This window comes from Triticum aestivum, chromosome 3B (assembly GCF_018294505.1).
Source record: "Triticum aestivum cultivar Chinese Spring chromosome 3B, IWGSC CS RefSeq v2.1, whole genome shotgun sequence".
In the NCBI taxonomy this organism is placed as follows: Eukaryota; Viridiplantae; Streptophyta; class Magnoliopsida; order Poales; family Poaceae; genus Triticum; species Triticum aestivum.
In genome coordinates this window covers 257,553,809-257,566,371 of record NC_057801.1, presented here as the reverse complement: position 1 = coordinate 257,566,371, position 12,563 = coordinate 257,553,809, and the positions used below count along the sequence as shown (strand labels likewise).

Genomic DNA, 12,563 nt, shown 5'->3' with positions numbered 1-12,563 from the left:
AAATGCCAAGTGATGTAATGCCCTTAGAGATGCCATGAACTGCAGAAACACGCAGGGGCACGCAGGTGCGGGGGCATGCAACTGCTTGCTGTGTTGGCCGCCCAACTTCATCGCGACCCGCAAAGTCGTTTGATTCCGCAGGTGTGCACACCAAGTTTAAAGTTTTATTTCCTGGAACTTATGATTTTGTCGTTCTCTCATACCATTCTAGCAGTTGAAACTTAAAGGAGTTTTGAAAACACATCAAAACGTATTCTAAATGGATCTTATTTGAAAGCCTTCGTCACAAGAAACACGAATATGCAAACGAAATTTAATTTGGATTTTTGGCTCAAAAAATATAAAAGATCGAAAATCAAAAGCCAAAAAAGGAAAATGCTAAAAATCCGACGTCAAATCTTTAAGCATGGAAAATCGAACATTCTTTAATGACAAATTGCGTGTCACGAGCATGACAATTCCCTTCAGCAAGCATGGCAAAAAAAGCTGAACATTCATGATGTGCCATGCTTGATGAGGGGCATTGCCAGGCTCACGGCACATAATTTGCCATAAAAACGTTTGATTGCCATGTTTAAAAATCTGACATCAAATTTGTAACGCAGTCCAAAACTAATGGGGTTGGTGCCCCCGCCCATGCGGGCCATAAATCCTTCTCCCCCCCCCCCCCCCAAAACTATCTTGTTTTGAACATAAACGTGATCTCTAACATGCTAGCCAAAAAAGTGTTTCATTAAATGATTAATATTTTCACAAAAAAGTTATGATAACATTTTCACAAAAATGATTATGGTATTATTGTTGCAGCAATATATACATTCGCAAAACGTGCCATGGTTTTCTTGAGGTAAGAAACGTCCCATGAAATGGCAGTGTTTGGAGAGAGTACTCCCTCCGGTCCCTTATACTCAGCATATAAGATTTTTCTAAAATCAAACTTGGTAAAATTTAACCAATTTTATAGAAAAACAACAACATTCATAATGAGTAATCAATATCATTAGGTATGTCATAAATTCAGTTTCATATTGTATAATTTTAGCATTATAGATGTTGACATTTTTTATCTTGTATGATAAAATTTTACGAAGTTTAACTTCAGACAAATCTTATATGCGGAGTAAAAAAATCAGAGGAGTACTATCTTTTCATGAGGATGCATGTGCAATTATTATGCCTGTGGAGGACACGCATGCATTAACCCCCCTTGTTAATAAAAGAAGTGCCCACTCTGAAGTTCCCCTAGTACCTTTTATTTTTGCTCTTTCGGCTTCATACTTCAATCCCGGACTGAACTTCAGTGCCGTAACTGCACCTGCAGTTGGGCCAATGACATGTGGGCCTAACAGACGGCTGGCCCACATGCCATTGACCCAACTGCAGGTGCAGTTACGGCACCCAAGCAGCGTCCTTCAATCCCATATTCCCCATGTAGAGTAGCAGCTATATCCATTAGCCCCTCCTCTCCCCTCCTTCCACCAGCTCGGTGTTTGCTCTCTCGCAACTTCGCTCAACTTCCAGTGGCAATAGCAGAGGCAGCGGGCAGCCCGCGATCGATCCTTGCTGGGTCCGCGGGTGGGATCGAGGATGTCGGATCAGATGGATTCCGGCATAAAGCTCTTCGGGCGGGTGATCCCGTTGGTTCCTGACGCTGCGCCCGGGCCGCCGGAAGCGGAGGCGACGGCCGGCTCCGAACACCCACCGCCGCCGCCGCCGCCGGCGTCGGAGGCCGAGCCAGAGGCTGATAATAATAAGGTTAGCTCAAGGAGGGCTTTTGTTTGATCGACAATTTCAATACGCATGTTCCTCGGTTTTCGCGTGAAATCAAGGAGGCGCACCTTCATCTCATCATGTTTAGAGTCTGCATATTGCAAAATACTTATAATAAAACTAAAAATTACTAGAAAATGTTTAGAAAAATAATCCGGCGATCGAATTGGAGAACGAGGGCGGATTGGAGGTTTAGAATTTTAGAGTGGACTCGAGGTTTAGATAAACGGCGCGGATGTGCATGCCTGATCAGGTGACCCGCATGATGATAAAATAGACCAGGTTTCGTTTGGATCTCAGAATGGATAGGTCCAAAAGTACAGGAGGGGTAATCTCTTTGGCCAGGCACAGTTGGACGTCGGTTTCTCCTATTTGGGCTCTATCTTTGTTTCCAAAAAAGCTGCTGTGAAAGGTCTCCTAGCTGTGGGGTCCGGAGGTACAATAATTGTACTACCATGCTGTGAGTGAGATGCTGATTAATGGGGATTAATAATCGTCTATTCATTTTTATACTATACTATATGGGACTCCTCGGAGTTACTAATCTCTGAGTCAACGGTAATACCCTTCCGATCAAGATACTACTCTCATAGTTCTGTACTTGAACAAATCTTGATGACCCAATGGAACATTTGTTTTGAAGTAGCTTAGAAATAGTAATTTCTCAGTCGCCTGGGAACCAGCAAACCATTTTTGTATATCATTTGCCTTTCTTCTTCTTCTTCTTCTCATTTTTGTTACACCTTATTTCGTTAGATAAAATGAAGTTGAACATGGAATTATTACCATAACTGGAGTAAATTGAAAAGTTAGTTATCGCTTCCATTTGGTGCATGAACAGAAGATGGCATACCACATGTTGCCTACATATAGATGGCTGGGTGAGGACACAACAGAGTTGGTAGGGTGTTGTCATGCTGCTTCCTCAGAAGTTATCAGTTAGGAGTGCAGAGTAAGCTATCCATGCAAAATTCAGCTTGTTTTGAGCATGCGGCAGTCCTTCAAGGGCCTTCTCATCTTCATTTGTTCACGAGTGGTCACCTGGGGGCTTCTATTTTGAACACCAGGCCCAGAATACCTTGATCTTGTTAAAGCAGGGCACGCAAAATTTATGTCATATCATATGTCACCATATGCAGTACAGTACCTCTTTGTTTGTTCTTTTCGGGCCCAACTTACAAATGTCTATTGCCGTTGCACTAAGCTGATCGAATTTCGATTTTGTGTTCAAGCAGCCGAACTTGAACCCCGTGACGAATTTCTGCGTATTTCTTAACGCTGTCTTACTGTGGTTAAATGCGCACACTATGTTAGTTTTGGTTAGTATTTGAGGACGCAATACTTCCAAGTTCTCTATGCGTGGAGTGGTAACATAACCAATACCTCAGATCGTTTGTTAGCCAATATTGTTCCCTATGAAGACTATAGTTGATCCGATTTATGGTCATGTTTTAGACCTGTTGGTGCATTTGCAGAAACATAATGTTCCCACTTCTATAAGATGTTAAATACAGTAACTTCAGTTTTGTTTGAGTTGAAGTACTCTTTTGACAGTATCTCGTGTTGCAACCTTATAGGAACAACACAAAGAAACGGAAGACAAAGGTGATAGCGAAATGAAGGTGGATGCGCCAGAAGAGAAAGAAGATAGTGCAATGAAGGGTGATGAACCAAGAGAGAGAAAAGACAACGAAATGGAGGTTGATGCACCACAAGCCAAAGAAAATGCAGAAACAGCCAGTTCGTCTACCTTGGACCATAAGAAAGATGACCAGGCCCAGATAAGCAATACTGAAGAGAAAGCAGCGTCAGACCCTAAGGAGGAGAATGAGAAGAAATCAAATGACGAATCAGGCCAGGTTAAGGTGCTCAAGAAGCCAGATAAGATTATACCTTGCCCTCGGTGCAACAGCATGGATACAAAGTTCTGTTATTACAACAACTACAATGTTAATCAGCCTAGGCACTTCTGTAAGAATTGCCAAAGGTATTGGACTGCAGGGGGGAGTATGAGGAACGTACCTGTTGGTGCTGGGAGGCGCAAAAGCAAGAATTCAGCGCTGCACTACCGTCAGTTGTTGATGGCCCCTGATTGTCTACTGGGGTCTAGAGTACACATCTCTAACACAGTGAACCCAGAAGTCCTTGCATCTCTACCTTCCATCCCGACACAATCAGCCAGTAGAAGTGAAACAGTTCTCAAGTTTGGGCCTGAGGTGCCACTTTGTGAATCGATGGTATCGGTGCTGAACATTGAAGAACAGAATGTGACCAATGCTGGATCCGTACCAAGAGATGAGACCAGGGAAGATAACTCGTGCACATCGTCTACCACATCAAACAATGGATTACCTGCAAACGCAGTCCTGCCTGGTCAGAACGGAGCACCTGTTTACTGTAATGGGGTTGGTCCGGTGCCTCAGTATTACCTTGGAGCTCCTTTCATGTACCCATGGAGCATGGGGTGGAATAACCTTCCTGTAATGGTGCCGGGTGGAAGTATGCCCGAGTCTGCTTCTCCATCAGAAAGCTGCAGCACTAGTTCGGCGCCATGGATGAACTCTCCCATGATGCCAGGCTCAAGGCTTCCTGCACCCCCGTTTCCATATCCTCTTGTTCCGCCTGCCCTCTGGGGTTGCTTACCAAACTGGCCAGCCGCGGCATGGAACACACCATGGATCGGGACCAATGGGTGCATATCTCCGTCTGGGTCAAGCAACAGCAGCTGTTCAGGCAATGGGTCTCCTACTCTGGGGAAGCATTCTAGGGACTCCAATCCACAGAAAGATGACAAGGAGGAGAAATCACTGTGGGTTCCCAAGACACTCCGCATCGATGATCCCGACGAGGCAGCAAAGAGTTCCATATGGGCAACTCTTGGCATCAAACCTGGAGACCCTGGCGCCTTCAAGCCTTTTCAGTTCAAGGGTGAGAGCAAGGGCCAGCCAGCAGATGCACGCCCTGCCCGTGCTTTACAGGCGAACCCCGCAGCGTTTTCTCGGTCGCAGTCATTCCAGGAGAGCTCTTAAACTGATGGCTGCTGCCTATCTAATACATTTTGGCAACACAGCTTGTCCTGTAGTAAAATTTGTACATAATAGTATAGCTCTGCGATATGGGAAAAGACCAAAGGAGAGCTTTTTGAATAGCCACTGACCTGCAGTGGAGCTTGCAAAGAGCTTTCATGAGAACTTACTTGAGAGGTGTGTACTGTAAATATTTGACAAACTGGTTATCTATAACAATGTAATTAGGTTAAGTCAGGAGTACAATCACCTGGTTTGCCACTCCTATTATTTCGGTGCGGGTTGTAACAATTTAACGTTGCTACTGATGAAGACTATTTATAGTACTATCAATAAACAGTTTGAGATGTCGAGCTCAGTTACTCCTTTCCAGATAATTATTCCAGTGTTTCACGGTACATGTAATCCGCCAATTTGAAGTTTCTTTTATACATATTTATTCTTTTCTATAATTATTTCTCAGGCAGCGACAAACAAATCAACAATGGGTGCACGAATAGTTTCACAGTGCAGTTAAAGCTCAGTACATAAGAATTATCAAAATTTGCAACATCTGTTTACCACAATTTCTGCCCATGAGATACACAGGTTTTACACAGGTTAGGTGAAAATGCAAACAGAGTAACCCCTCGATCACCAAGCCTTTAGTTCTTAAAAATTCACTACAACATTTTCATCGTCCTACGGATTAGGCTGGTATAGCACAAATACAGTCGGGTGACGGTGTTAGAAACATCCTAGCTAGAAGTCCAGAGTGCGTAGAAGCGTCAGGCATCATAGGAAGAACATCCAATGTGATAGGCTTCCTGATGATCTGAACCAATGCTTGAGATCTGGTGGTAGGGGCGGTGAACCGGGGGTAGAAGCAAAGCCAAAGACTTGTCCATGAGCAGAAGCCGTCGGCATTTACTGCATGACAAATAATGCAGTGTTACTTGTCTGTACAGGAGAAATGATTGATGATGATATGATGCAAATTAAGTTACATATCTAAGGGGGATTACCTGCAAAGTTTTGTAAATAGAGTCTGATAATCAGCAATCCAATGCTGCAAAAGGTTTGCATCTGTTAGTACTTACTTAAAACAAAAGCAAGGTAGAATTGTTGCAATGGATTTCTAGTGATAAGTTTTGGTAATAACTGGATTACTGCCATACAGTATATTTATCTCAATGACTAAAATTTGCTGCAACTCACCAATAATATAGAAAGTGCTTTACTGGGTTCCACACTGATGAAGTACTGCAATGCCTTGTCAGCATGCTCCTACATAATCACAACAGTACACCCATGCTTCACTTCGAATGCCTCTTATGGGAACAAATAATCAGCTCAAAGATTATAAAAGAAGCATTTACCGTCACATGCTTAAAGACGTGATGCACCGACAAGCCTCTCGCATGAAGGTAGCTTCCTCCCTAACAGAGGATAACTGCATCTGTCAGAAATAATATCTTGCCCACTCATTATCAACAAGAATGCTCACTTTGCCTATTAAGTGTATCAATGGGAACATGCTAAGACACAGAAAGTGATCTTGCTACATAAGCAACTACTTATATGGTACTCCCTCCGTCCGAAAATACTTGTCTTCAAAATGGATAAAAAGGGTTGTATCTAGAACTAAAAAACGTCTAGATACATCCCCTTTTAATGATTTTGATGACAAGGATTTCCGGACGGAGGGAGTATTGGCTACTCATTCCAGTTCACAAAGAAGCGGTGTTTTGGACATACCTTCGGTCAAAATTTATAACTTTGACTGCCAAACCATTTAACATATATCGGAAACTTGAAAAATAATATGTACATATTTGTCTCGGAAAGTATTTCCAAAATATTACATCTTTCTTGGGTTTTATGCTTGTACTATAGTAAAAGTTAGTGGTTAAAGTTATATCTTAAGACTCTGTCCAAGTCCAATACATCAGTTATTTCTGGACTGAAGACGGTAGTGAACACACACTTTTTGCACCAGTGCTTGTCTGCTTATGCAAAGTTCAAAATTGTGATGAATCATGAATGAAGTCAGCTTTTGGAAGACATTCTTACCTCAGTTGGAGAGAAGAATGCCACAGCATCAGGATCAACAGATCCTGCAGGATGCAATGACACTACAACTCTAAATATTGAAGGAACCAGCAACTCAATTACTGCAACCTGATCTATCGGAGTCGTCACAGAACCAGGTCTCGATTTTCCCATATTTTGCAGGTTCAACTCCTTAGATGGATCCACAAAGTCATCATCCATTAGAGATGCTAATGATGAAGCTCTTTTTGACCAATCTAAACGACGATACGTGGATATTTTCATGTTGGGTACTTCATTTTCTAGATTCTTAAGTATCTCGGACAAAGTTTTTTCTTCCAGCTCTCCGTTGCCCGCAGGCATCCTTGGCCTTTTAGCAATACCAGATTCACCATCATGGAGATGGTTAAGAACTTCGTCTTCTAGATGAGGAAAGAATCTTCTTTTCTGGTCAGTGAAGGCCTTGAGAGCTAACCTGAAAACAACATTGAAACAAGATGAATCCCAAACCAAAATCTTCCTCCCAAGTTTTTAGGTATATAGCACTTAGAAATTGTATGCATGAAAAAAGTAAGAAATAACATCGGGAGAGCAATTTCTCCATTTAGGCATAAACCAGTGCGCGCATAACCACATATAGAGGGAGTGAGTGAGTGAGAGATCCAGAAATTATAATCGTATTTTAGAGAGTAACACTATACAAAAAAAACATTGAATATACATTCAATTGATTGTATGGTTGGCCATGTTCACCAAGGCGTTAGGCGCTAGTCGGGCTGTAAAACAGTGCCTAGCACCTAATTGCTGAATAGGCAAGCAGGCTAGGGGCCCGCCTGGGTGGGCTAAACTGGCTGGGTGACAGGGCGTCGCCTAGCATCAAGGTGGGCTTGTCAGTTACTCCCCCTGTAAGCAAATATAAGAGCATTTAGATCACTAAAGTAGTGATCTAAACACTCTTATATTTCTTTACAGAGGGAGTATCTTTTAGCGCACTGATGGTTGGTGAAACCGTGAAAGTGTCGCATGCCACTCTCCTAGATAAGATCTATGGTATCACCTCTGGTGGTCCATGATTGCTGATCCAGCTCACCTCTTGGTGGATGTGGAAACAACACAAAAGTGCGTAGAGACCAGGTGTCCATCATCTATTAAACACTATGAAAGTATAAGTACAGTTCGGGTGACATCGTAACCTCAATCTTGGTTCCACAGACATTGTGTTCCCAGTGGGTTTCTTAAGGCTTGTACATATACTTCTTTTAATCTGAACACATTGAGACAGACATTTTTCTACATTTTCCCGAGAAAAAATGCTGCACATCAATAGCAAATCAAGAGTAAGGCAAACATCATGGAAGTAATGAATTTCACCTAGTTCTGTCAACAGCTGATGCACCAGCTTGGCCTGCCAATTGACGCTTCCAAGCATAGGCCACAACAGCACCATCTGGGCACACAAGTGGCATGTGCAAGCCCCATGAATTTCCTCGAGCTTTAAGGGCCCCATTTAGAACCCCGGACTCTTCCAATTGCCTTGCTAACAGAAAAAATAAATAAAATGAATTAATCACCACAAAATAAATATTAAAAAAAAGGAATACATGATACTTTGGATACAGTTGAACCTTTAAATGACTATTCCCCAACCGTTAATGAAAAAAAAATGTGGGATTACTCTTGAAAAGTTCAAAAGAATCAAAGAAATTTTGGTATGGATGCACATAACTTATGATGTCTTTATGAATATAAATGCTTACTTCAGTTCAGTAGGACAATAGTGTGACTAACTCATAACTTTCAAGTATGCTGCTGAACTTTATTCACATTGGTTCCAGATACCTTTATAGCTTTCATCACCCATAAGTCTGTTATGTCCGGCCTGTCATATGGAAGGCCCATCGGGCAATCTTAGCCCACAAGTTATCTTAGGTTAAATTCGTGCGCAAGTTATCTAGGTTATAAATATAAGTTGTAAGACTCTTTTCAGATCAAGCAATAAGAAGAATATTATCTCCTATTGCCCGGCTCCCTGAGGAGCCGGAAACCCTAGCCGCCAACAGCCCTAACCGCCGCCGCCCTTCTCCTAGCTCGCGACGGCGCCCTGCCGCCGGCGCGCCCGTTCCTCGCCACGTCCCCCTCCATCCTTCCCTTACCGCCTACGCCCTAGACCTGGTAGAGTACTTGATTCTACCAATTTGGTATCCAAAGACACCAGGCCGATCATGTCACTCCCTCCATCACCGCCGCCGCTGTCATCCACCTCCCCCTCGCTCTCGCTGCCGCCGGCCACGTCCACGCCGATGACGGCGATCACGTCCGGCACCACCACCACCACCACCGCGCCCGCGCCCATCACCCCCACGGCGGATCCGCCCCCACTATTCTCGCCCGAGGAGATGTCGACCACTCTGCGGGAGCTTGTCCAGGCGGTCAGGGGCATTACCCTCTACCTCGCCGGGAACCAGCCCCCGCCACCAAGCGCCGTCTACGGGCCGCCGCCGCTGCCATGGGCCGCACCGGCCTTCCAGGCGCCCTACGGAGGGGCGCCCCAGCCGCCGCTGCTGCTACCGCATTACTCGGCCACGGGACAGCCTTGGCCAGCGTGGCCCGCCTCCACCGCGCCGCTGGGGGGCCCGACCCAGCAGTTTCTTCCAGCGCCACCGCCGGCCCCCACGACACAGACGCCGGTGCAGCAGCTCCCCCAGGCGCCGCCACCATCGACAGCCCCACCACCCGCGTCTAGGGCCACGGGTCGGCCCCTGCACCAGGTGCAGTTTCCACCGTCACCATCGCCGATCCTCGCGTGGGCGACCGGTTCGTCTCCGGGCCCGGTATACTCCATGGCGCCGGACCACCCAACGCCCTCCCTGCGGTTTGATCACCCCTCCAGCTCGGCGACCTACGCCCCGGCGTACGCGCTGCCGGCGACTGCGGCCGCCCCCGGCCACGGCGGGCCAACACCCCCTCGCTTCGCCAAACTGGACTTTGCCACCTACGAGGGCACGGAGGACCCCCTCAACTGGCTCAACCAGTGCGAGCAGTTCTTTCGAGGGCAGCGGACGCTCGCATCGGATCGTACCTGGCTCGCGTCCTATCATCTCCGAGGCGCAGCGCAGACCTGGTACTACGCCCTTGAGCAGGACGAGGGCGGCATGCCACCATGGGAGCGCTTCCGGGAGCTCTGTCTCCTCCGCTTCGGGCCTCCGATCCGCGGGAGCCGCCTGGCGGCCCTCGGCCGTTTACCCTTCACATCCACGGTGCAGGACTACGCCGACCGCTTTCAGGCCCTGGCGTGCCACGCGCCGGGCGTCTCCGCGACTCAACGCGCCGAGCTATTTGTGGGCGGTCTACCGGACCATATTCGCGTGGACGTCGAGCTACGGGACCCCCCCGATCTCCAGACGGCCATGTACTATGCCCGCGCATTCGAGCGCCGCGCGGTGGCCATTCAGCCGGACTCACCGTTTCGGGCCGCTGGCTCACTACCTTCGCTGGATTCTGCACCAGGACGGCCTGTGCAGGCTTCCGCGGCACCCCTTGCCGCGACCGCGGCACCTCCCGCCGCAACCGCGGCGCGTCCGTTCCGCCGGCTCACCCCAGCCGAGATACTCAAGCGTCGCCGCCAAGGGTTGTGCTTCAACAGCGACGAACCCTACAAGCCCGGCCACGCCTGCCCGCGACTCTTCTACCTGGAGGTAGCAGACTACATTCCGGAGGACGCCGTCGCCGCCGACCTGGCCGCCCCAGATGTCGAGAAGGGGTTTGATGCTGGTTGATTACCTCACGGAGTTCAAGCAAGCGCTTCTCCACCTTACAGCTCGAGGACGAGCTGTTTGTGCAGGCGGGGAGAAGTGTTATGTCCGGCCTGTCATATGGAAGGCCCATCGGGCAATCTTAGCCCACAAGTTATCTTAGGTTAAATTCGTGCGCAAGTTATCTAGGTTATAAATATAAGTTGTAAGACTCTTTTCAGATCAAGCAATAAGAAGAATATTATCTCCTATTGCCCGGCTCCCTGAGGAGCCGGAAACCCTAGCCGCCAACAGCCCTAACCGCCGCCGCCCTTCTCCTAGCTCGCGACGGCGCCCTGCCGCCGGCGCGCCCGTTCCTCGCCACGTCCCCCTCCATCCTTCCCTTACCGCCTACGCCCTAGACCTGGTAGAGTACTTGATTCTACCAAAGTCAAATCACATGGCTTATTAGCCTTATCTAGTAACTTCAGCATTTTCTCAAAACTTAACTCATATATGTAAAACTACAATTAATTAACAAGTAACTTCACAGCTTCATAAGGATTGACAACTCGCACATCTTTGATGTGCAGGTGGATAAGTAGATTATATTGCTGCAGCTGTTCATGCGCCGTACAGGCAGTACCACAAAGCAGACTATCAAACTATTCACAATTTCCTATCCAACACAAAAATTACAGAGCTCGCTGAACATGATAAATGTTTGTAGGGCGACTTCCAAGCGTAAAATTATGGCCATGGTCACACTGAAGCAATAGCTGCTAAATGCTAGTTCTAGCTATAGCAGTTAAACAAAACAGCCAGGTATAAAACATGTGTTATACATAATTAGAATTATCCCAATTTAATAGATCGCGCTATGTCTCCAGAAAAGGCCACAAACACCTAAAAATCTAGATCAAAGTCGAGTGATTAAGCAAAACATAGACCTGGCTACCTGAGGGCCTTAGCAAGGAACATTACTGAGATTCTGTCAAAATCAGAGCGCAATCTCATTTTAAACTTCTCAATACATTTGTTCAAAGTTATCAAATTTTCTCATGGATATTTTACACGAAAAGTTTTCCTTGTTGAGGACAAACTAGGCCAAGCAGAACAAAAGAAGATCAGAATCTAGCTGACAGTAACTCTGTCTAACCAAATTACCTTTAAAGTCCAAACATGATCCGCGAAAAATAGCTATAGAATTCAAAGTACGATATGCGTATCTAGGGGAATGACCAAACCCTCAAGAGTTACAATTTTCTTGCAAAGTCAGCTACGCAACTCAAATTAGCTTAGCCAGAATCACAGGCATCAATTTCCCCAACATAATCTAAACATGTACCAGTTTCCACTATCTCAACAATGTCCTGATTTAGATTTAGGGCATAGGCATACGACCTCCCCTAGGCATACCGGCAGAAGATGGGACAGTGGCTGTTGTCCACACGCTTCAGAAACCATCCCAGCGGAAATTCGTTTCCCAAACCAAACGATACAACCACCCAAGGGAGCTCACAAGAAGCTCCCAGATCAAGATGGAAGAAAGTGGGCGCGGGCGGAGTCGAGTACCTGCCGAGGGCGCGGAGGTCGTCGAAGTGGCGGTGCATGGAGACCTCCTCCTTGGCTACAACCTCCTCGTTCCTCTCGATCTGCTGCTGGGCGCTGTCCGGCGGCGCGCTGGCGGCGACGAAGAGCGCCTCGAGGAGGCGGTCCGCGCCGAGCCGGATGTCCGCGATGATCCTGCCCGCGCGGCCCAGCCGCTCCATCGCCTGCGCCACCTGCTTCGGCGGCGCGTCCCCGCCCGCTGGCTCGTGCGCGCGCGCCGCCGCCGCCGGTGCGGCCACCGCCGCCGTCGCCTGCGACTGCTGCATCATAATTTCTCCTCTGCGGGAGTTGTCTCATGGTGGACTGGCTAAACCTTGTGGCCATTTACTAGAGTCGGCCCATTGTTGGAAAATGAGGCCCAAAGAGATCTGGTATGGGCCCCATGACTCAAAAT

General features: G+C 47.1%; 2 protein-coding genes across 3 annotated transcripts; one reads left to right on the top strand and one right to left on the bottom strand.

Annotated features, from left to right (window-relative positions):
* Positions 1-1,330: 1,330 nt before the first annotated feature.
* On the top strand, positions 1,331-5,143 carry LOC123069617 (cyclic dof factor 2). The gene is made up of 2 exons (XM_044492512.1): positions 1,331-1,755; positions 3,348-5,143. The coding sequence occupies exons 1-2, from the start codon at positions 1,588-1,590 to the stop codon at positions 4,797-4,799; spliced, it is 1,620 nt and encodes a 539-aa protein (XP_044348447.1). The 5' UTR covers positions 1,331-1,587; the 3' UTR covers positions 4,800-5,143.
* A 181-nt stretch (positions 5,144-5,324) lies between these two features.
* LOC123069618 (mediator of RNA polymerase II transcription subunit 27) lies at positions 5,325-12,468 on the bottom strand. Of its 2 annotated transcripts, XM_044492513.1 has the most exons (7): positions 12,134-12,465; positions 8,199-8,360; positions 6,849-7,302; positions 6,155-6,214; positions 5,994-6,062; positions 5,801-5,844; positions 5,325-5,705 (listed from the first exon to the last, which is right to left on the bottom strand). In XM_044492513.1, the coding sequence occupies exons 1-7, from the start codon at positions 12,436-12,438 to the stop codon at positions 5,564-5,566; spliced, it is 1,236 nt and encodes a 411-aa protein (XP_044348448.1). In that variant the 5' UTR covers positions 12,439-12,465; the 3' UTR covers positions 5,325-5,563. The 2 variants fall into 2 exon arrangements, with proteins under 2 accessions (XP_044348448.1, XP_044348449.1); XM_044492514.1 differs by lacking the exons at positions 5,325-5,705; positions 5,801-5,844 and having other exon boundaries at positions 6,021-6,062; positions 6,155-6,234; positions 12,134-12,468.
* Positions 12,469-12,563: the final 95 nt, after the last annotated feature.